The following is a 24382-nucleotide window of genomic DNA, read 5'->3' on the forward strand; positions in this document are numbered from 1 at the left end:
CACACTGTGCAGACCAGCTCCTAACATCACACTGTGCAGACCAGCTCCTAACATCACACTGTGCAGACCCGCTCCTAACACCATGATCAGACCCGCTCCTAACATCACACTGTGCAGACCAGCTCCTAACATCACACTGTGCAGACCAGCTCCTAACATCACACTGTGCAGACCCGCTCCTAACATCACACTGTGCAGACCAGCTCCTAACATCACACTGTGCAGACCCGCTCCTAACATCACACTGTGCAGACCCGCTCCTAACACCATGATCAGACCCGCTCCTAACACCATGATTAGACCCGCTCCTAACATCACACTGTGCAGACCAGCTCCTAACATCACACTGTGCAGACCAGCTCCTAACACCATGATTAGACCCGCTCCTAACACCATGATCAGACCCGCTCCTAACACCATGATTAGACCCGCTCCTAACACCATGATTAGACCCGCTCCTAACACCATGATTAGACCCGCTCCTAACACCATGAGCAGACCCGCTCCTAACACCATGATTAGACCCGCTCCTAACACCATGATTAGACCCGCTCCTAACACCATGATTAGACCCGCTCCTAACACCATGATCAGACCCGCTCCTAACATCACACTGTGCAGACCAGCTCCTAACATCACACTGTGCAGACCCGCTCCTAACACCATGATCAGACCCGCTCCTAACATCACACTGTGCAGACCCGCTCCTAACATCACACTGTGCAGACCAGCTCCTAACATCACACTGTGCAGACCAGCTCCTAACATCACACTGTGCAGACCAGCTCCTAACATCACACTGTGCAGACCAGCTCCTAACATCACACTGTGCAGACCAGCTCCTAACATCACACTGTGCAGACCCGCTCCTAACATCACACTGTGCAGACCCGCTCCTAACACCATGATCAGACCCGCTCCTAACACACCCGCTCCTAACACCTGTGCAGACCAGCTCCTAACATCACACTGTGCAGACCAGCTCCTAACATCACACTGTGCAGACCAGCTCCTAACATCACACTGTGCAGACCAGCTCCTAACATCACACTGTGCAGACCAGCTCCTAACATCACACTGTGCAGACCAGCTCCTAACATCACACTGTGCAGACCAGCTCCTAACATCACACTGTGCAGACCCGCTCCTAACACCATGATCAGACCCGCTCCTAACATCACACTGTGCAGACCAGCTCCTAACATCACACTGTGCAGACCAGCTCCTAACATCACACTGTGCAGACCAGCTCCTAACATCACACTGTGCAGACCAGCTCCTAACATCACACTGTGCAGACCAGCTCCTAACATCACACTGTGCAGACCCGCTCCTAACATCTAACACCATGATGCAGACCCGCTCCTAACATCACACTGTGCAGACCCGCTCCTAACATCACACTGTGCAGACCAGCTCCTAACATCACACTGTGCAGACCAGCTCCTAACATCACACTGTGCAGACCCGCTCCTAACATCACACTGTGCAGACCCGCTCCTAACATCACATCACACTGTGCAGACTGGCTCCTAACATCATGATCAGCTCTGTGCAGACCAGCTCCTAACATCATGATCAGCACTGTGCAGACTGGCTCCTAACACTATGATCAGACCCGCTCCTAACATCACACTGTGCAGGTAGACTCAGGATATGAGCACACACCCACCTGGAGGACTGCCTCCAAAACACTGGGTCCCGAGACCAGTGGAGCACAATGCAGCCACTACTTGTTGTTCAACTTCTACTTTTTTTTTTTTTTTTTTTTTTTTTAAATGGATATAAAGTAAGAAAGTGGAGGAAGTTGGATCGTTAAAAGAAATTACAAGAGAGCCCTTGTTAGAATTAAATGCAAAACTGAAAACGCAAATGAAAAACAATGGCTTAAGAATGGGCCCACCTGGAATTGAGCAGTTTCATTGTTTGGTTTTGTTAAAGAGAACAATCACTGGCTGAGACCATGAATGTGGCTTTTGGTGTCCTGTCCCGCTGGTGAGATGAGGTTACAAGCCCTATAACCATAAATGCAGATGAGCCCGGCTCTTTTGCACTGTGGTTAAGATGCTCGTTTGCGGTATGCAGGGTCACGGGGTCGCTGGTTTGCGCCCAGCCTTCACCCTGTTACACTGAAATAAAAAAAAAAAACATTTTACCTTTTGGAGAAGGAATAATGAAGAACAAAAAAGATATATTCTTACTGTTGGGTTTCTGCGTTAAGTTCTTTAACGATCAAGCATGAGTGATAATTAATAAGGGGTAAAAATGTTATTTTGTGAACGTGCACAAGCTACTGAAAATATGTTATGTTATATACCACATGAACTGTGACACTAAACCCTTCTCTGAGATCTTTTTTTTGTTTCTCACTGCAAGTTTGTTGGAGTGTTCAGGATACCTGATAAAGGGAAGATCAATCCTGTTGAATCTGTAGTTCTGTCTACTTTTATTACTGTATTTAGCAATAATATTTATTTTCATGTATGCATCTGCAGCACAATTTGGAAAAAGCGTAAAAAAAGAAGGCATTTCATCCAAAATAAATAACGTAAAATGTACTGTGAACCAAGACTGGTTTAAATGAATGGGCTCAAAGTATTATAGAACACCCCTTGATTTCTGTAACATTGTGAACATACTGTTTCGTTTGCAAATTCATTTTTAAAAACAATCGCGTTACTGTTATGATGTTGTTATTACCCCAGGGTCATAATCAACTGATGGATTGCTCCTGAAGCAATCTTACTGAGCGTTATGTTGTCCATGTTCCTGTGTAAACTCTTCTACAGCCCTGCCAGGAGGGGTAATTGAAACAGCAGTTACAAAAGCTGCCAAGAACAGGTAAAGCCTATTGATAATGAAATGTGCTGCAGATAATAAACCATAAATAGAGGGAGTGATTCACATTTCACAAATACTCCAGTGAATAAGAGCACAGTACATGGTGTTCTATTCATTCCAGTATGTTTGTGAGCACAGCACTGACTGGATCTCAAAGAGCCTGTGTGTGATGAAGCACTGCAGCGCTGTACCAGTTCAGAGCATAGAAACCGTGTGGAGCACAGCACTGACTGGATCTCAAAGAGCCTGTGTGTGATGAAGCACTGCAGCGCTGTACCAGTTCAGAGCATAGAAACCGTGTGGAGCACAGCACTGACTGGATCTCAAAGAGCCTGTGTGTGATGAAGCACTGCAGCGCTGTACCAGTTCAGAGCATAGAAACCGTGTGGAGCACAGCACTGACTGGATCTCAAAGAGCCTGTGTGTGATGAAGCACTGCAGCGCTGTACCAGTTCAGAGCATAGAAACCGTGTGGAGCACAGCACTGACTGGATCTCAAAGAGCCTGAGTGTGAAGCACTGCAGCGCTGTACCAGTTCAGAGCATAGAAACCGTGTGGAGCACAGCACTGACTGGATCTCAAAGAGCCTGAGTGTGAAGCACTGCAGCGCTGTACCAGTTCAGAGCATAGAAACCGTGTGGAGCACAGCACTGACTGGATCTCAAAGAGCCTGTGTGTGATGAAGCACTGCAGCGCTGTACCAGTTCAGAGCATAGAAACCGTGTGGAGCACAGCACTGACTGGATCTCAAAGAGCCTGAGTGTGATGAAGCCGTGTGCACCTTTATGGAGACATTATAATGTATCTATTAGAATAGTTACAGCAACCTCCATGAGACTTCAAGATGGTGACCATTTTTTATGTTTAAATTTGTATTATTGTTTTTTTTTTTTTTAATAACATTTAAGAGACCTATAAGTTACCTCTGCCTTTTGTGTGAAATACTGTGAATTATATAAAAAGTGACTGTAAACTAATATCTTGTCGTAAATTTGAACCGCTTCTGGAATACCGAGAGTATTATCTTGCCAGTGCCCTTGGTTTATATGCAAATGTGACAACATGAGTGGTGATTCCAGTCTTCTCTTCCTGGATGCTTTCGGGACACATGGATTCTGAAGAGTCTGAACAGGACAGCTTGTGACCCAAACAGACAACTGGAATAACGCTGCAACTGGAGGCAGTTTATACACAGCACAGCTGAGGGGTGGGATGATGTCATTGCTTCTTTAGGGTTACAGCAGGGATGGACACTCCTACTGCACAGCAGTTTCACTCACTCCAGGTTTTAATATGTGCTTGATTAGCCAGTGTGTAGGTAACAAACTCAGTTGTGTCTTATTACACTCACAGTAAACCCAGGAATGGATCAAACCGCTATGCAATAGGAGTCCGTCAGTAGCAGAGTCAGTGTGTGTGAAGCATGTACTGACTCACACCGAAATAGCCAAGCCCACTGCCTGCCTGCTTACTCTACTCACCAGCTTGGGTGCTATAATTATTGTATTTTGTATTGTGTAGCCTGACATGCATCGAGTACCAGTGAATATCTCAGCGCCACAAAGCACTGCCTTTTATGCGTGATGCAATATTTAAAAAAGACTTCAAATGAATATGTAGGTCTTGGTTGGACCTCATGTTTACGGTGTTTTGTGGTGTCCAAACTGGATAGGTATTGCAGTAGCAATACTAACAGAGGGGTTCGGATACAAGAGGAAAGCTTCACGATGGCAGGAAGCGCAATGCACAGCGAAACAATGTTAAGCCATCAGTGTGTTTTGTTCAGCTTGTATGATCCTGAACCAGGCTCAGACCGTTTAATCAGCTTCATATGTCTTTTATTAAAGGCTTTTTCATTACATTTTTGAACAGGCTTTACAAATCAGTCCAAAAATAGAACATTAAATCTTATTGCTGAACACATAAGCCGACAACAACTAGCGCACTTTCTAAAACAGTTTAACATTTTCACAATTACAAAACAGAAATAAAGCATGTCTACGCAATTGAACAGAGCGGTCTCTCAACGTCACACCAAGTGCTTCCATGAAAAGATGTTTTTCCCATTTCTGAAGCCCTTTCATCGTGTTAAGTGCACGCACTGCGCTGTCAGGATAATCAAAACAGACTCCTGCTTTTCATTTCGTTTCTTTAAACACAACGTTCCTGTTCTGCAGTAGTGGAGTTTATACCAACTGAGGCACAGCCACGCAACGGACCTGGCTGATTCGGGAGTAGCAGTTTCAAAAGTATATAGCATTCACTTAAACAGATACATTATGTTATTGAGGCACGTATGCATCTGGCTGGTTTCCGATCTTTACTGGTGGAGATTCCTCAGTGGACGTTACCAGGCTCTCACTGCACAAGCATCCTTACTTTGCACGCGATAGAAATGGAGAGCTGTAGAGCGAATCACTGCATTGTTGTGACACAACACTGCAGACACAGCAGCGACCAGTGCACAAGCACTGAGGCCACCCTAATGTCAAGGACACATTGTTTAACTGGGAATTGAATAAGACATTATGTAGACGATAGAGAGAGATAGTTTTATTGTAATGTATTAAGACTTTAAATATAACTTAAATGTTTATTTTCTCAGAAACTGAAGGGAAAACAAGAAGGAACACGAGACAAGGTATATGTAAACGCTGACTGTACTTCAGCTGCCCAAACAGTTTTTTCTGTTGTCTAAAAGAAGAATTTTCTCTCTCTCTCTCTCTCTCTCTCTCTCTCTAGTTGGCACACAGATTTGCTGAGGTAAGGATGTGAACAATAACCCTGTAATTCTAAGGTTCTTGGGCAGTAATGGAAACTCTTAAGCAACAGGTATATGATTCAGTGTCTGCTCCACACGCATGCAGCTCCTGACTGACAAACACAGCACTGATTGAGGTCTCCTTTTACAAGCACATTATACAAGTTCAAAACCATACAGTTCATGTGATGAAAAACAAACAAAACACTTTGGCATACATTATAATTCAAAAATAGTGTTACTGCCATGCTTGTGAGTATCGAAAGCAAACTAATGAAACAGAGCAACGGAGTAACGGAACAGAGTAATAGGTTTCACAGAGGGGACACGGTTACCTTGAATGTGTAAATATACACTAGCCATGCACCAAAGTGTAAAGTAACAAAATGCCTCTTTCTAGCGTGCCCAACTGTGTAAATTTAAAACACAATAAGAAAGAGTCTGTATCGAACCATTTAAAAGATCTAAATGTCACTATGAACTGTATCGCTGGATGTGTTCTGTGATTAAGTTCTACAATAGCAGTAAATGAGTGTCCTGGAAGATGAGGTGGTGCATATCAAAGATTTCAGGAGAGTGAGTGTGGACAATAACTACATTGTATTCAATACATGCATGCCTACAGTACATGTTTATAAGGGATATTGTTTGAGATTTCCGGGAACATTTCTAAAACGCCATTTATAATGCACCATGAAATCGAGATTGGTGCAAAAAAAAGGCATCATTTTGAAATATGGCTACACTGTATCACTAAATCATTAATACAACAAAACCTTGCAACAGGCGCAGAGCACAGCAGAGCAGAGCGCAGCATCAATTGCTATTGCTTTGCAATGCACGGTGAGGCTTATGAGATGTAGCAGGGGGTTATTTGTATTCACTATCATTACGTTTTCTCTGGAGGAATTTTAACGCAATAGGAAACAGAGTAGAGTTACTGGTCTACTCTGAAGATGTATGGCGACTAAGCGGCGACCATTTCAAAAACGTTTGGTTGCCCCTGTTCTTCACACCATTCGCAAATTACAAGTTAAATGAACAGAGCAATGCAAAGAGAATGTAGCTTTATTCTGAAAGAACATGGCGTTGTTCTGAGAGAACGCGGCTTTGTTCTAACAGAACACAGCCGTCCCCCTTGTTCCCTTGTTTTGAATACTGGCTCCTATCTAACACAAAGCCGAGTGATCGCGTTCCCGGCCCCCTCTCGTGTTTCTATTCCTCTCCGCCGCTCCCCGGCTCCCTGGCCAGCCCCCTGATGGAGAGATCGTACACCACCTCTTCGATCTTCTTCACGTCGTACTTGAGCCCGTCGTAGCGCTTGCGCAGTGGGTCGTTCTTCAGGTTCAGCAGGCGGAAGCCCGAGTCCAGCTCGTTGATGAAGTTGGAGATTCGCAGGGGCCGGCTGTAATCTCCTGCAGTGACGCTGTTCACAGCCAGTCTGGACTGATTGGAAAAACAAACAAACAAACATGGGGATGCTTTCACAGCAGCCGTTACAATTCCACGGCTCCACAGCCACTAAACAAAAATGCTTTCTTTCCAGCTTCTTACCAGCTCACTGGCCATAGTCAGAACCCCGGACAGATAATCTTCAATGTCAAGGTGAAAGCCCTTTTCTCTGTTCACTTCAACTGCAAGAGAAACAGACAGAGCAATGAAAGGAGTACGCTCCTAACAGTACTGCAGGGTCATCGGCACGGACTCTATTGAAATGGTAATCAGCATTTTAAAAGTAGGCATAATGAAAGCATGCGGGCGCTTTTTAAAAATCACTCATGGTCTCCTGATATTACAGTGGGAAATAAAACTATACTAACAGAGTGATTAATATGGAAAAAATAGATCAAACATCACCTTTTAAAAGATCATCATTAGAAATAATCTGATTACCACTGAGGGTGGCTGATCCTTTTATACTTAGATTGAATTGTATAGAATACAGACAAGTGAACTCACTGCCTAGTATCTGTGTGACCTCTTCTCGAGTCACGAGCGTTTCACTTTCCAGATACACAACGAAGGCTGCTAGAAACGCCAGACGCTGCAACACAAACCTCCAGTGTTCATGAAACCTAGAGAGAGACAGAGGGACAGAAAGAGGGACAGAGAGACAGGCAGAGCGAGACAGACAATAAGTACTCTCATTACTGGATTTCTCTCATTGGTCTAACCAATGAACACAAAAAACAGACTGCAGTGACATCTAGAGGCACTACTGGAAAGACACTTTAATCAGCTAAAAAGAGGAGGGGAGCCTGTCAGTATTTTATTGCAAATATAAGAAAGTTAGCATCATTTTGTATTTGTGGGACACATGTCCCTTGTACCTTGAAGGGTTAAACAAAAGACTGCAGGTTCTTGATAAGCCTCACCTGTAATACTGCTCTGCAGGAAACTTAGTCTTCAGGTCTCCCAGGTGATTCCTCACTGCACAGAACAGCTCCCGGCCCCTTTGGCATTTACTAGGAACTGGGGAAAAAATGAGTTACAGGCTGTGTGATCACTGATATTCCCGAGCGAGTTACAGGCTGTGTGATCACTGATATTGCCGAGCGAGTTACAGGCTGTGTGATCACTGATATTCCCAAGCGAGTTACAGGCTGTGTGATCACTGATATTCCCGAGCGAGTTACAGGCTGTGTGATCACTGATATTGCCGAGCGAGTTACAGGCTGTGTGATCACTGATATTCCCGAGCGAGTTACAGGCTGTGTGATCACTGATATTCCCGAGCGAGTTACAGGCTGTGTGATCACTGATATTCCCGAGCGAGTTACAGGCTGTGTGATCACTGATATTCCCGAGCGAGTTACAGGCTGTGTGATCACTGATATTCCCGAGCGAGTTACAGGCTGTGTGATCACTGATATTCCCGAGCGAGTTACAGGCTGTGTGATCACTGATATTCCCGAGCGAGTTACAGGCTGTGTGATCACTGATATTCCCGAGCGAGTTACAGGCTGTGTGATCACTGATATTCCCGAGCGAGTTACAGCGAGTTACAGGCTGTGTGATCACTGATATTCCCGAGCGAGTTACAGGCTGTGTGATCACTGATATTGCCGAGTGAGTTCAGCTGACAGAACCTGGAATAACACAGCTCTGGTGTAGCAGTAGAGGAACTAAATGGTCACTGCAGACCTCTCACATCAGGACTGGAAATAAGACTCCTATTGCATAGCACTTAAATTCATTCCTGGTTTTACTACGAGCCTGATTTATCCCAGGGTGTAGGTAACAAGCTCAGGTGTGTTTAAACTCCTAGTCTTATTCTCATCCCTGCATAGAGTGCACATTTTCATATCTTTAATGACAAATACTCCCCCTTCACCCCATAAACTCTGCTCAAGATTTTAGTTAAGATAAATAATTGCGTTCCTTAAAAACACCTCTGTATATTTCCCAGAGTCTCATGATGGCAATATTATCATTCATAACTGCAACAGCGTTGAGCTGTACTGTGGCACTCACTGTCTTTAAAGCCTGACGCCTGATGCACGCTCTGGAGCACAGTAAGAATCTCTCTCGCAGTTTGTTCCAGTCCCTGCACGACTTTTCTGATATCCTGCATGAAATTAAATCAGAAAAACAACTTCGTATTCACACATATTTCATTAATAACAGCCTCGCTGCAGCACAGTAGCAATAAATCAATCAACAAAATCAATCCATCTAGGCATTCGTATTGCATTGGTACCTCTCTCACATCCTGATCGGCACTGAGGAATCCCTGAATGGCGCTGAACATTTCATTCACCGACATTTCAGTGACACGGGTTGCAAACGACACAGATGAAGAGGAATTACTGAGAAGTGATAAAAACGCGTGTGATCGAAGCGCACAATCCCAGACAATACGAGCCACAGCAAGCATGCGGCAGCCGCTGGCGGTCCTTCTCGCCTCGTCGCTTACCATTGGTGTAATAAGTGTGCACCCTGGAAATACACCGCGCCCTACCGTAAAGGAATTTCTTTACAGATTCAGGTAGCTTCGCGTGTCACGTGTCACCCATTTGAATGGTGTGATTAATCTGTGGAGGTGAGATGTTGTTATTTGCAATAATGTGATGTATATTGCGTCAGGCATAGCCTATCTGCCTTTATTATCGTTTTCATTTCTGTCCAATGTTATACAAATAGTCAGGCGAACGACGGGAAAACGTGAACTATAAATATTGTAGTGCGTGTCCTAGAGCACTCTGCATGAATGCATTATAATTACATCAATACCTTTTCATTATTGCTGATTGTGCATGTGACTGAAACTACCGGCACTCTTTCCTAATCTCAATTGTGTTACTATATTGTTAACTCTAAGCAAATGCTATGCTGTATGAGATTGCTCAGCGTGAAACACAGAAAAAGTGTATACCCAACATGTCCACAAGGTGGCAGCATGTTTCGCTGCAACTAGATTAGAATGGTAGATTATTTTGGAACGGTAAAGGAGTAAATAAATAATAATAATAATAATAATAATAATAATAATAATAATAATAATAATACAACCTTGCGTGACACAAATGTACTAATGTGTTACTGATATTGACAAGATTTCACTTTTATAGAGCAAAATATGTGGAGAAGATAAAATACCACCCCCCCCCCCCCCAAAAAAAAAAAAAAAACAAAAAAAACCAAACAAACCCCCAAACAAAACAACCCAATGTATTGAAATGTGAACCATTCCTAAAACTCACTGTGTCTACGGTAGATACATGTAAATATAACCATGAACAAGACAAACCAAAGCTTCAGTAATTGTGTAGAAAGGGAAATATGTCAGACATTTGTTAGTTCTGCAGTCCATGCTCTGAGGATATCTGAAAAACTGATTGCTGTTTGGTCGAAGTCAAGTCTCTGCCTTTTGAAGACAGTTTTTTTATTTTTCAATATATCCTATACTACACTTTCGTATACTGGAAGGTAAGCATATATCTGAATTTAATATCTCTTTTATATTGATGCATTGCTATAAGGTATAGAAATTATGTTTTAGTCTTAAGAAAGTGACCTATATATATATCAGTATCAGTTTGTAATAGCACAGTATTTCCAGCAGTGTGTACTTGCTTTATAACCTTGCTCTATTGCTCAGTGTCAGTTTGTAATAGCACAGTGTGTAATTGCTTTATAATCTTGCTCTAGTCCCGTTGCTCGCACTGCTGCTCAGGCATGTAGACTCATTACCCCAGACCTCCTCAGGGTTTATACTGTGGGAAGCTCACTTGATATTCTTTACATCTACAATAAGTGGTGGTTGTTTTTAGCTTTTTGCATTTTACTGCCTAAGAGCTAAATGTATAATAACCACGTTCGTATTACTGTATTGAAGTACTAATGCTGTTAAAGCCAGGCTTCCTATTAGCAGGGATCCAAAGTAGCTTGTAAATACTCAAGCCATTTAAAGCATTTAATAAACCAAAAAGAGCACTTGTACTGCTCTGATTCATTAAAACATCAAATTAAATGAGTCTGTGTGTTTTTCTTGATTATTAAAAAATCATCTGGATACGTTGCAAGCCCAGTGCACGAACAAAACCACTAGAGGCATTTAAAACATTTCTGTCCTCCTTGAACATCTCCCCTGAGTTTAAGAGTGTGCTCAGAGCATATAATCAATAAAAAGAGTATGTGAGAAAAATCTGACAGTTTAATAAGAACAGAAGAATGAGAAGAGGCCGCTATCTCTGTTCTTAATTGCAACATGATCAGCCAAGGTTGGTAATATATTCCCTGCGGCGCGGCTCCTCCAGCACGGTAATATATTCCCTGCGGCGCGGCTCCTCCAGCAGGGTAATATATTCCCTGCGGCGCGGCTCCTCCAGCAGGGTAATATATTCCCTGCGGCGCGGCTCCTCCAGCACGGTAATATATTCCCTGCGGCGCGGCTCCTCCAGCACGGTAATATATTCCCTGCGGCGCGGCTCCTCCAGCACGGTAATATATTCCCTGCGGCGCGGCTCCTCCAGCACGGTAATATATTCCCTGCGGCGCGGCTCCTCCAGCAGGGTAATATATTCCCTGCGGCGCGGCTCCTCCGGCAGGGTAATATATTCCCTGCGGCGCGGCTCCTCCGGCACGGTAATATATTCCCTGCGGCGCGGCTCCTCCGGCACGGTAATATATTCCCTGCGGCGCGGCTCCTCCGGCACGGTAATATATTCCCTGCGGCGCGGCTCCTCCGGCAGGGTAATATATTCCCTGCGGCGCGGCTCCTCCGGCACGGTAATATATTCCCTGCGGCGCGGCTCCTCCGGCACGGTAATATATTCCCTGCGGCGCGGCTCCTCCGGCACGGTAATATATTCCCTGCGGCGCGGCTCCTCCGGCACGGTAATATATTCCCTGCGGCGCGGCTCCTCCGGCACGGTAATATATTCCCTGCGGCGCGGCTCCTCCGGCACGGTAATATATTCCCTGCGGCGCGGCTCCTCCGGCACGGTAATATATTCCCTGCGGCGCGGCTCCTCCGGCACGGTAATATATTCCCTGCGGCGCGGCTCCTCCGGCACGGTAATATATTCCCTGCGGCGCGGCTCCTCCGGCACGGTAATATATTCCCTGCGGCGCGGCTCCTCCGGCACGGTAATATATTCCCTGCGGCGCGGCTCCTCCGGCACGGTAATATATTCCCTGCGGCGCGGCTCCTCCGGCACGGTAATATATTCCCTGCGGCGCGGCTCCTCCAGCACGGTAATATATTCCCTGCGGCGCGGCTCCTCCGGCACGGTAATATATTCCCTGCGGCGCGGCTCCTCCGGCACGGTAATATATTCCCTGCGGCGCGGCTCCTCCGGCACGGTAATATATTCCCTGCGGCGCGGCTCCTCCGGCACGGTAATATATTCCCTGCGGCGCGGCTCCTCCGGCACGGTAATATATTCCCTGCGGCGCGGCTCCTCCGGCACGGTAATATATTCCCTGCGGTGCGGCTCCTCCAGCATGGTAATATGTTCCCTCTCTCTCCTCTCTCTCTCCTCTCTCTCTCTCTCTCTCTCTCTCTCATCACACACGATTCTAATTGGTGCTCGGTTCCCTAAAGTGTTTAGTTGTTATGAATCACAGTTCAACAGTGTTCAATATGTATGTGTAATGTATTGTAGGCACCATAGCGCTACAGTTTTCATGAATGCATGCTTCTGTAATATTCATTTTACACGTGTGTGTTATCATACAGTGTTGTTAACGAAATCAAATGATTCATTACACACACACACACAACAGAAGAGTAGTCTACAGTACACTGTACTTCTGCATCACCTGATCATTAGGATATACTCCTCCTCGTCGAATGAGGGCGCTAGCACACATGCTGTAGTCTAGTATATTGTGGACCCGGAGCTCCTCTGTCCTGTCTTTGGTAGCTTGTTTTTGACTGAGTGGAGCAGCGTGGTTGGAAGTTGTCGTGTGGATTTCCAGTTTCCAAAGAAAAAAAATACGTTTTTCAAGCAATGACTGAATCAGACTCGACGTCCGCTCCTGCGGGCAAAAATCTGCTCTCCCTGGACCCGGCGCAGGAGACCGCATTTCGGAAGAAAGTGCAAGAAGTGAAGAAAAGGCGACCAAAAAAGGTAGAGCGTGTTTCAATGTGAATATCCCATTGGGCTTGGCGTGCCCGAGTCGAAAGCCCCAGTGATACCTCACTGAGAACACACACTTCATATATATGCGTAAACGGCCGTTAATAACACTGCTTTTAACAGTGTTTCATGTATAAAGTGGGTAGCCTACAATTGAGAGAAAAGAGCACTTGGTGCGTGTGTGTGGGTGAACATGTACAGACAGCCTGTTACTCTAAATATTCTGGATCAGTATTTTCACAACGCCACAAATCTGTGATCATGATTGATAAACGATTAATAGAGAGTCTGGAGAAGGAACGTGTGACGCGTTCAGCACGTCACCGGTTCTACGGTCGCTAGGAAGAAGTATGGTACTGAGAAATAAGTTTACAGAACGAGTTTCATGTATTTTAAAATGCTTAGCTAAACATGCAGAGAAATATTTGTCAATAATTTGGTAAATGTTAATGTTTGTAATGAGTGCTTCCAGTTACTATGTTAACTCAAATGGGTTATTTCTCCTTGCAGAAAGTTGTCGTGTATTGAATTTTTTTTTTTTTTTCAGTATGAGAAATTGACACCAGGAGTGATTTACCTGGGCCACATCCCTCAGGGCTTTTTCGAGCCCCAGATCCGGATTTACTTCAGCCAGTTCGGAAGCGTTAAAAGGGTCCGACTGTCGAGGAGCAAAAAGGTACCCCTGCGCGTCTAGAGCAAGCAGCTTGGCAGTTATGGTGAAGATCAGGCATGGCTTCGGTTATATCTATCCAATGCTAGGGATGGCAATAAGACTCCTGTTGCATAGCAGTTTCACCCATTCCAGGGTTTACCACGATTAGCCACGGCTTGGCTTATTAAACCTCTAGTAAAACCAGCAACGGACTGAACTGCTATGCAAATATCCATCCCTGAATCCCAGCATAAGAGAAGGCCTTGTCTTAGTCTCCTTGCAGCTACTCTGTGGTGTTACTGGCATGTAAAGCGTTAGTGGGACATTACTGTTTTTGGCAATTGAATTGGCTTCTGGATCAACCTTAGCGTTGGATTTGACTGAATGAAGTCTTGCAGTGAACAGTTATTCAGCTACAGTAACTGTGCATGTGTTGTGTGTTCTTCAGACTGGCCGCAGTAAAGGCTATGCGTTCGTGGAGTTCGAGTGTGATGAAGTAGCAAAGATCGTGGCAGATACCATGAACAACTACCTCCTCGCTGAACGGCTCCTCAAATGTGAGTACAGCAGGAATCTGCAAACGAGAACTGGAGTCAAGGCAGTGACAGTTTTTGTACAAGCTATGCACTCAGAAAATACAAAATGAGACTCTTGATTGCAAGGTACTGTTATGTGCTTGCAAGACCACACTGTTTCTAGTAGCAGTTTTTCTAAAATGAAATTGTGCAGTTCTCTTTTGGAACTGCACTGGGAGTGACGACATATCGGGAGACACGCTTTCAGGGTCACCAAGACTTCTCAGGAATATCACAGTTCCACTGTTCAACAGGGTAGCCATGGTCATTACAATAGCGCACTGTTCTCTGCAACTTTCAGTGCAAGTGTCGTGTGAAATAGTGATGCCTGTGTGCCTCTGTCTATCTGTATGAGTGATGTGCTGCTGGGGGTCTGATTTGCTTTGTGTGTTGTTTCTTTTCATTGTGTAGGTCATTTTATCCCCCCTGAGAAGGTGAATCCAAAGCTTTTCATTGGAAGTCAAACCCAGTTTAAGAAGCCTTCCTTCCCGGCTGTTAAACGATACAACAAGAAACGAAGCGTCCAGGAGAGAAGGAAAATGACAAGCAAGCTTTTACACAAAGAAACACATTTACGCAAAAGACTGGCACAGAAAGGAATAGATTATGACTTCCCTGGATTTGTGAGTCCTCCATACAGCTCCTAACAGCTTCTTAATTGTGCCTGTTATATATTTAAATAGACAAAATGCATTTGACTCTTTCAGTACCTGCTTAAGTGACACAAGTTTCTCTATAGAATTATATTGCACACACTGTATTCATGTTTTTGTAAACCTCAGTAGGTGGTTAATTATTAAGAAGCACATTTTCATTTATGTGATATTGTTTTCCTATGTCCAATAGGCCGCACAGGTACCTAAAAAGAAGGCAGCAGAAGACATGAATACATCCGTCAGCAGACAGGTGTGTTTGATCAGGGCCGTTCTTCAGAGAAGCGCTTTCTGACTTCTAGGTTATGTTACTGACACACGTTTGCATGTGTCCTGACCTGTTACATTCAGAATGGCTGGGCGGAGATGAAACTATATTAAGCTTTGGTACAAGAAGCCTTTCCACATATTGCAAATGTAGTTCATTGCATTCACAGTATTGATGCAGGGGTGGAAGTAAGACTCCTATTGCATTGTACACCCATTCCAGGTTTTACTATCGGCTTGATTAGCTACAGTGTGTATAAGTAACAAGATCAGGTGTGTCTTTTTAAACTGATAGTAAAAGCAGGAATGGCTCAAACTGCTGTGCACTGGGAGGCTTATTTCCGTCCCTGCGGTGCCTGACGGGGAGAGATTTATTAGTAATGCACTGTCATGCAGTGTTTAACTTTTTAAGGTGCACAAAGAATTGAGCAGATCCGACCTGTCAGTACATTTTTAAACCCGGTTTCATGCACTCGTTTATATTATATATATATATATATGTGTTAAACCTGTTGCAGGAATGTTACTAATGTACCTTGATTTTAATTTTAGTAGTGTGCCGTTTGATTATTCACGTACATCTTTTGATGTCCTGCTTCATTTAAAAATGTCCAAAATGTCCATATTGAATGTGTGACTTTACAGTTGGATGAGCAATAAGAAGTTAACCTATGTAGGACACCTGACGTGTCATAAAATGCACACAGACATGGCACTGGACGTTTCATTCTGCAGAACGCAAATGACATGTTATCACAGTGGTTTTTAGACATTCAGGCACATTTTTATGTGACCAGTATTTATCAATTGTGTAATTGCAGTGCAGTAAAATTGTGCTATTGTGTTGTGTTTTGTGTTGGTTAAATACGATTTTTGTTTGTTTGTAGGATCTTACTCCAGTCTGCACACCCAGTGTAATAGAGCGCAGAAAATCAATGAAAATTGAAGAGGGCGAGGAGGGCAATGACACTGAAATCATCATTAAAGCCACACCTGCGCCAAAGAAATCAAAAAACAAAAAGAAAGCAAAGTCATCCTGAACAAACAAAACAACATGAAAACGGACTGCTGGCTAGGAAATGATCTTTCAGTGAAATACTAATTTGGACCCATTTTCAGCAGCACTCGCTGCTTTTTTTAAACAAACAAAAAGTAAATCCCTTTGTATAGAAATGCTCGACGTTGCCTGACGTGGGGAGGCAGTGGAGAATGCAATGTGGGGTTCTGTGCATTGAGAAAGGGCAGCTGGCTTTATTCTTGGGTCACCCTGAAAGTGCACTGGACTCTGCAGACAGGGTGTAAAATACTTCACTTCAAGGTGTAAAATACTTAAAGTGCAGCAGTGCTCATTCTGAACATGATGGGAGTTCCTGTGAAAGCTAGGTTTGTTTTAGTTTTCTGTCAAATTCTCTTCTCTTTCTGTGGAGATGTGATCTAGGACATGAGGTGAATACAGCCTCAATTGAAGAATCTTATTTAAATAGAAAAACCCATTTACTTGAAAACGTACCCCTCGCCCACTCCCTGCCTCCCGCTCCGAAAATGTTGAAATAACATCATTTTGTTACAATAAAGTGTATGTAAGGGAATTTGTTTGTTTTGTTTTTTGTTTTTGTCTTTTGTCCAACATTTTACTTGTATTCTGGCATGTAAAGGGCACATTATGTAGGATACAGAGATATATTTAAGCAGAGCGTACTAATAAATAATATTTCATAGTCACAGTGTCGCCTAAACAAAAGTCTCCTGCTCTTGGCAGCTAGCAAATCGCTCGAGTGTCCAGCCCGTTGTCTTCTGCCTCCCCTAGCACTGTAGAGTCTGTCTTGTATAATACCCTTCAGGGACTTCAGTTGCATAGCAGTTCCATCTGTTACAGGTTTTATTACAAGCTTGGTTAACCTAAGTGTACAGGTAACAAGGTGTCTCTTATTAAAGTTGTAGTAAAAGCAGGAATGGATCAGATGGCTGTGCAATGTGGGAGGCTTATTGCCATCCCTGCCTTTGCTTCTGGGACTCCATGGCTTTGGGCCTGCTCTTGATTTTATACGCTAGACTCTTGTTTTGTTACTCCCACCCCTCGTCTGAGTTATTCCAATACTTGAGAGGATTGTTCAACCTTACCAGAGGGTTACTATCAGTTAGGTGTGCATGTCAGGTCAGGGTCCAGTGGTCTTGAAGCTGAAGAAAGATTGGTGACAGAAGTACCACGCCCCTGACTGTTAGAGACAAGGTTTCTGAACCAAACCAGGATTGTTCCTGATAGGGCAAGCATTTTTGTAGCCTCCAGGTCCCCTCCTGCAACAGTGCCATTGGGGTACAAAAGACATCAAACAGGCGCCTCTCCCTTACCATGGTGCACTACCAGTCTTCCAGAACTGCAACAAGAGAAGATCAACTGGCCTCGAGTGAGGACCACAAGGGGGCGCAATTGATTGTACAGCAGTCACTGACGTCAGTGTGATACAACTACAGTATTAGATTTCAGGTGATATACTGTATTACCCTTAATACACAATACATTACAAACCACACCTCGACTCAGCCATTTTCTACAAAAGAAAATCCGCATCTCTCTTCTCATTTGTATTCATATGTAATAATGTAATCCCCTAATTTGGAACAATATACCGGCGATTTACCATGTGTGTTCTGCCAGAGATACAAAGCACGCAATTGAAAATGGACAGCGCCGTTCATGAGAATTGGTCACAAAGCGTATGGAAAGAGAATATGCAATTATTAAATGAAATACGCCTAACAGATGTAATTATGCAATCTAGTAAAGTACAGACATACAATACAGCTTTCCGATAACAGAATTCATTTTCTGTGTTAATGTTCGTAGCTTTTTAAACCGTGATTATAAAATATGAAAACCCTCTCTCGGATGTGACATCACACACATTAAATACGCACAAAAACTTCCAACAGGACCGGGATACGTGCTCTAACTGCGTAATGACGCCGGCAACGACGTCCGGCTTAATTTACACACACAGCCAGAAAGCTGGTGAGTACGTTTCCCTAATAGAAATGAATAAATACCAGTGCTTTTTTGTTTTGTTAAATGGTGTTGCAGTCGATGCATTAACCCAATACTCGCACTAATCTATCTCTCTATAATAATAATAATAATAATAATAATAATAATAATAATAAGATAGCCGCGTAAGTATTGGTATGGCAGTAAATATAACATAATTCCATGCTGCAGATGATTTTAAATAGGAATAATGCATCATTAATTTAAATTCTTTATGTAGAAAAAATACCGATTATACAATTTTACAGCGTGCTAGCATGTCGTTGACAAGGATTATTTGCGAAACTGCATGATAGAATTGAGTAGAGTATGTATGTGTGTGTGTGTGCACGTATGAATGTATACATGTATACATGTATAGGCAAGCACTATCTACACACATCAATGACACTGAACTGGCAATCCATAATTTTAAATAAACTAAAACGTATGCATTGATTTTAAATAAAGACACGTCTTAATAAAATGTTGCAATATCCTTGTTGAAATATTATTTTTTTACAGTAAAAAGTATTTAAGTGTAATTTTGTTTTGTATCCAGCATTTTGCTTGTAATTTGGCATGGAAGGGGCACAATTTGTAGGATGCAGAGATGTCATATTTAAGCAAGCGGAGTGTGACTCTGAAGTCACCTAACAGTGCAATGTCCTGCTCTTAGCAGCTGGAGAATCTCTCTGTTGGTCTGTTTCTTCCATTTCATAATGCACCTTAATAAGCAGCCAGTTCAGGTTTACTGTAAATTAGCTGAATCCCGAGGAATCCTTGTGAAATGTTAAATATTGTCATGCAAATATAAGACGCTTTAATATTTCTTATAGATGTATAATTAAGTATGACTGATTACAATATCTGTCTGTTTGTCTGTCTGTCTGTCTGTCTCTAGACACTGTTCCTCCTACACTGCTAACTTGCCAGGGACATGGTATGTACTTGTTAGTAAGTAAGTACATACAGTTCAGCTCATTCTCTCAAGGTGGTGTGTATCTGGCTTGCTTGCCACATTCCCTACAGTACAACCAGGCGCTGAACGAGGGTTCAGTGTGAAAAGCGATATGTGTGAGAATCGAGTTGGCAAAGTGGTCTTTCACTTCTACGCTGATCAATGCGAGCTGCTGAGACAGTTCTCTTTGTAGCAATATCAAGTTAGCCTTTGAACTGAAGCACAGCTCACTGTGTAACATGCAGGATTTGCAATGAATAGAGCAGTAAATCATGATGTGTACTGCCTGTATCCTGTAACTGCTCAGCCCTCAGGATCCAGCTCAGGCTTTGAGGTGGGCAATAATACTGAATGAGGTTACACTTCAAACACTTTCATTGCAGCCTTCCCAAATGGAGACTGTACAATGCACAAGCTACATATTAAACCTGTAATAATTTATTATTATAATATAATTATAATAATAAGGTAACTACGACAACAATAAACTTCTTTTTTTGAAGATACAAAAAATGTATACCACTACAGTATTGTGTGTGTGTGTGTGTGTGTGTGTATATATATATATATATATATATAATATATATATATATATATATAGATTTGTGAACCAAAGCTGTATGAACTTGAAAGTGTGAACCAAAGCTGTTGAACTTAGTTCTTGCTCTATTGCTCAGTATCAGTTTGTAATAGCACAGTATTTCCAGCAGTGTGTACTTGCTTTATAACCTTGCTCTATTGCTCAGTGTCAGTTTGTAATAGCACAGTGTGTAATTGCTTTATAATCTTGCTCTAGTCCCGTTGCTCGCACTGCTGCTCAGGCATGTAGACTCATTACCCCAGACCTCCTCAGGGTTTATACTGTGGGAAGCTCACTTGATATTACTTATTAACGCTCTTTGAAAGACTGAAGCCTCTCTGATTATAGGGGTGAAGTCATGTATTGTATGGCAGAGGAATGTGTTTATTACAAAGCTGCACTTACTGCCCTAGGAATTGAAAATAAGTATGTAGGGTGGGGGTTAGGAGTATAATACTGACCTGTATATAATACAGCCCCAGAGGAGAATGGGGAAGAAATGGAACCCCCACTACACCCCGATTTCAGTGCACTGGCTCCACTTTCCTCTGGTGGTCTGACTGCTGAAGCATGCTGACCATGTGTCTTTTGCGAATGATGGAGAAGTACAGTACTGTCCTCCTTCCCAGCATTTACCCAATGTGATACCCCTTGTAAACGTTTACCAAAGCAGATTTGAATTGCAGCTTTGCACTTTCGTGCCGTTTCAACCTTGCGTGCGCCGTGCTGTGCATCTTGAACAGTGACTCAAGTGTTAAAATCTCATCGGCCTTCCTCCTCTCCACTTCTTCTTGTAATAATAATAATACTAATAATAATAATAATGGTATTTAAATAAGTAAGCACTGCCCCTTTTAAATTCTCAGCCGTTGGCTGGAAGCGTGCGTCAATTTCTAAGTGCCATTGCGCATGCGCTCTGGATCCTCCATTCTCGTCCAGCAGCAACAGCAGCCTGTGTCGGTTGGAGAGGAGCTGCAATTTCTACCGACTGCTGGGTTAAAACACACAATTCCCCGCAAGTTAAACAACCCCTCTGCAAGTAACATCTTCGGTAGCAAGGCGCTCGACATGGTAAATACTGTGCAGGACGGCTATGGGTGCTGTATCATTGAGAAATGCGTTTTTCAAAGACTAGCATGAATTTGGGTGATCAATAGAAATGTATGTGTTGGGGCACTAATAATTTATCACCATCACAAGGAGGCTTTACTAGGTCTCTGCGATAATTTGCTGCGCCTGTCTTATTACAACGGGGTGTTTGCATTGTGTTTATGTTTCATTTCAAGTCGTTTTTGACAGATCTGCGGGTTGGGTCAGTGTTCGTACAGCAGGAGGGACAATAATAACCGAGAACGGCTTTTCTGTGTCGCTGTTTACTGTCGAAAAGCAGCAGCTGTAGCGCCTTAACAAAAAATAAAAGCTACGTTTAAGTGTTCTTGTCATCGACGTTTATTATTAATGCAAGTGCAGTTTGTAGGTGTCCTGTAATCAGGGCTGCGTCGAGATAGAGGTTCAGTATTTCGATCAACGACAAGCTGTGCTTTTTACACACAGCCCCGTTGTAAATAACAGGGCCTTATTTTAGTAGCTTTTCTTTAGGGGTGGTGATGGAGATCTAGAACAATGTGCCAGTGCAGAAAAAATAAATAGGTGGAAATGGGTTTAGTTGCACAAGAAGAAACAGGACAGCGGAGGGATGCTTAACTATAGACAGTATTGTACATTGAAAACGATACATGCATAAAGACGCCCTGTCCAATTCAACATAGCATACACTCTGACTGTTACATGAATGTTGACGAACTGTATCAGAGGTGGACTGTAGATGCAAGCTGTATTGCTAAGGTAGTTTTAATCGGTAAGTATGCAACAGTTTCTGCAAAGTTATGAACAGCACATATTTTACACATTGACTTCATCAGGTCAGCTATACTCCATAATACTGGAAATTGGACTTTCAAGTTGATCCAGTTAGGAACTGCTTATATAATAAACGAATGGCGCTAGATCCATAATATAGGCTAGCAGAAATACTATGCAGGCAATTTACAGCACAATAAAATATTTCTGTGATCAAGATAAAATAATTTAAATTTTCAACTTGAGATGCACAAAGATTTGTGTTTTAAACCAGTTGTGATTTAAGATCGCTGTTTAAAATATTGGCTGCATGAACTTGGTTTGCTGGAGCTCCCAGGAGTGCTCACTTATTCTTATGCACTTACTGTGCAGCAAAAAAGGGCTGTGTTGTGTTTTTTTAAATTAATTTATTTATTTTTTACTTCAAGTTTTGCTCTGCTTTGTGTAATTAGGAAATGTGAAAACCCTTTTGATAAATAAACTGCCAAACTTGTCGTGTTATTTAAAACAATTGTATCTTTGCAGGGCTGCCTTGGAATGATGGATTGCTAAATTATGAAGAGCTGTGTTTCCAGCCCCTACTCCATCTCCTCCTCCTACTTCTGAACCCGTCCCCAGTGCTGCTGCTGCTAGCTGTTTGGTTTGAACTCTTCAGAAAGCCTGCCAGCTGCTGTCCACACACACACACACACACACACACACACACATGGTGCATTGCTGTCGTTCCCAAGCTTGCATCTCTATATCCCAACCTTGCAGTAACCTTCTGCAAACAGAGGGTCAACCCCAGGGATAAAAATAAAGCTGTTTCTGTTTTCCAGAGCGGTCATCCCCGAGCCTTTGATTTTTGGTGCTTCTGCTCTAGTATACCGTAGTGAGAAACACTCAGCCCAGCATGGAGTACTGCTTGTCACAAGTGATGCAGAAAGACGTGGGGAAGAGGCTCCAGGTGGGGCAGGAGCTGGTAGACTACATCTCGGACCGAGAGAAGTCTTCAGATCTGGAGCACGACCAGACCATGCTGGATAGACTGGTGGATGGGATTGCCACCTCCTGGGTAAACTCCAGCCATTTTAAGGTGAGGCCTTAGGGAGGTGCTGAATGCTGTGCTGCGCTTTGAAAGGTATGAAAGGGGCACACGTCACGTTTGGTTGTAATTGTCAAGCCCACTCGTCTGAGACTGATACTAATGTGAAGCGCCAAAGGGAGACGTGTTTGTTTTGTCATCCGTCTGCATCCTGGCCGTCCTAAGGGTTATGGTTGGGGTGAGGTGCAGGGGGCAGGGGGGAAGGGGGGAGAATCAAGGTGTTAATGTGGAACCACGTAAGCAATTCTCTTTGACTCAGATTTCCGCGTTGTGGTTTTTGCTGTATTTGTCATGTGAGCACTAGGGGAGTTGTACAAGAGTTGTCCCCGGAAGCCTTAGAGGAAGTGTTGCTCCTCTGGACCGTGTATCTGCTTTCATGTAAGATAAAGTTTACAGAAAGACTTAAGTTAACAGCAATGAATTATCAATGAATAATGAATCGGTGCATTATAATTTAATGAACAACTGAATATGATTGTTGAGCAAAACCATATATATTAAAATTATTTATTTATTTATTATATTTATTTCTTAACCTAGGCTATACTGTATAACGGACGGATACTTTATTTGGACTTTATTTTGACAGGTTCGTCAGTAATACTTCCACCAATCAGAGAGTTGCCTACAGTACTCGTAGCGATCCCATCCTCTGTCAGACTGGTGTATAGAACAGATTAAAGCATTGCTGGACGAGGGGAATAATGTGTTAGATATCAAAGCGGATATGAGAATGGCAGTGATGAAGCCAATTTGCATGAAAACATTAAAAGTAAAACGGACAAAACTGAGCTGGTTTTGTCAGTGCTAACTGGTCTATTGATCAGTTTGAAATGATTTCAAAGCAAATAAAAGCATTTTTGTTTGGGCTTTGTTAAAGATTTCACACGTGGCAATACTGCCGTACAATTACTGCATGATAGTACTGTGATCGTTCCACTGTGTTACATTGTGAACCGTAGTTTTAAAACTGAGCGACAGCAAATGCTCATCATAAAAGTGTACAGGTTTTTAAAATTAAGGGCCATATAAGAATGATAAACACTAACTGATTGGAAGGCCTTTTTTGTTGTTCTCCAGGTTGCTGCAGTGATATTGTAGATGCTATAACGAGTAACTGTAAATGAGATACTGTTTTAGCAGACATATTTAATTAAGTAAACATTTATTTAAATGTCTTTGGAATTAAAAGTTGAAATGCAAAACTATGCCTTTTTTTGTGAATGTGCTGTGAAAAAAATCCCCTAACGTATAAATCCGCCGAGTTTAATACCAACGAAAATTTCCCATTATACGGTATATATATATCAACTTAAAACAAGTGTTTCTGCTGACACCTCCAGGCATGTCAAAGTGTGTAGATGGCGCTGTGCATCTGACTGGTGCCTTTTAAGGATAAGGATGTGCATATTTTTGGATGAAGTCTGCTGGTAATGTACAGTACTGTGCAAAAGTTTTAGGCAGGTATGAAAAAATGCTGTAAAGTAAGAATGCTTTCAAAAATAGACATGTTAATAGTTTAGATTTATCAATTAAC

The 24382-nt window shown here is 42.9% G+C and overlaps 3 protein-coding genes across 25 annotated transcripts in view; 2 read left to right on the forward strand and 1 right to left on the reverse strand.

Moving 5' to 3' along the window:
• Nucleotides 1–4653: 4653 nt before the first annotated feature.
• tsn (translin) lies at nucleotides 4654–9528 on the reverse strand. 2 transcript variants are annotated; one of them, XM_041263525.1, is made up of 6 exons: nucleotides 9303–9525; nucleotides 9077–9170; nucleotides 7978–8074; nucleotides 7562–7677; nucleotides 7157–7236; nucleotides 4657–7048 (listed from the first exon to the last, which is right to left on the reverse strand). In XM_041263525.1, the coding sequence occupies exons 1-6, from the start codon at nucleotides 9519–9521 to the stop codon at nucleotides 6818–6820; spliced, it is 837 nt and encodes a 278-aa protein (XP_041119459.1). In that variant the 5' UTR covers nucleotides 9522–9525; the 3' UTR covers nucleotides 4657–6817. The 2 variants fall into 2 exon arrangements, with proteins under 2 accessions (XP_041119460.1, XP_041119459.1); XM_041263526.1 differs by lacking the exon at nucleotides 7157–7236 and having other exon boundaries at nucleotides 4654–7048; nucleotides 9303–9528.
• A 3423-nt stretch (nucleotides 9529–12951) lies between these two features.
• LOC121323656 (MKI67 FHA domain-interacting nucleolar phosphoprotein-like) lies at nucleotides 12952–16924 on the forward strand. The gene is made up of 6 exons (XM_041264843.1): nucleotides 12952–13179; nucleotides 13736–13864; nucleotides 14289–14397; nucleotides 14827–15038; nucleotides 15262–15321; nucleotides 16223–16924. Exons 1-6 carry the CDS (start codon nucleotides 13060–13062, stop codon nucleotides 16373–16375), a joined length of 783 nt encoding a protein of 260 aa, XP_041120777.1. The 5' UTR covers nucleotides 12952–13059; the 3' UTR covers nucleotides 16376–16924.
• Nucleotides 16925–18291: 1367 nt separating this feature from the next.
• Nucleotides 18292–24382, forward strand: part of LOC121323149 (CLIP-associating protein 1-like) — a 98143-nt gene continuing 92052 nt past the window's right edge. For 16 of the 22 annotated variants that reach the window (XM_041263981.1, XM_041263994.1, XM_041263984.1 and 13 more), the window contains exons 1-2: nucleotides 20823–20969; nucleotides 22284–22836. In XM_041263981.1, coding sequence (XP_041119915.1) covers nucleotides 22654–22836 — 183 coding nt within the window. In that variant the 5' untranslated portion in view covers nucleotides 20823–20969; nucleotides 22284–22653. Of the gene's footprint in view, nucleotides 18346–20821; nucleotides 20970–21679; nucleotides 21757–22283; nucleotides 22837–24382 lie in introns of those variants that run through there. The other 6 variants (XM_041263992.1, XM_041263997.1, XM_041263999.1 and 3 more) reach the window with 3 other exon arrangements.

The sequence above is a fragment of the Polyodon spathula genome, chromosome 11 (genome assembly GCF_017654505.1).
Source record: "Polyodon spathula isolate WHYD16114869_AA chromosome 11, ASM1765450v1, whole genome shotgun sequence".
Taxonomy (NCBI): domain Eukaryota; kingdom Metazoa; phylum Chordata; class Actinopteri; order Acipenseriformes; family Polyodontidae; genus Polyodon; species Polyodon spathula.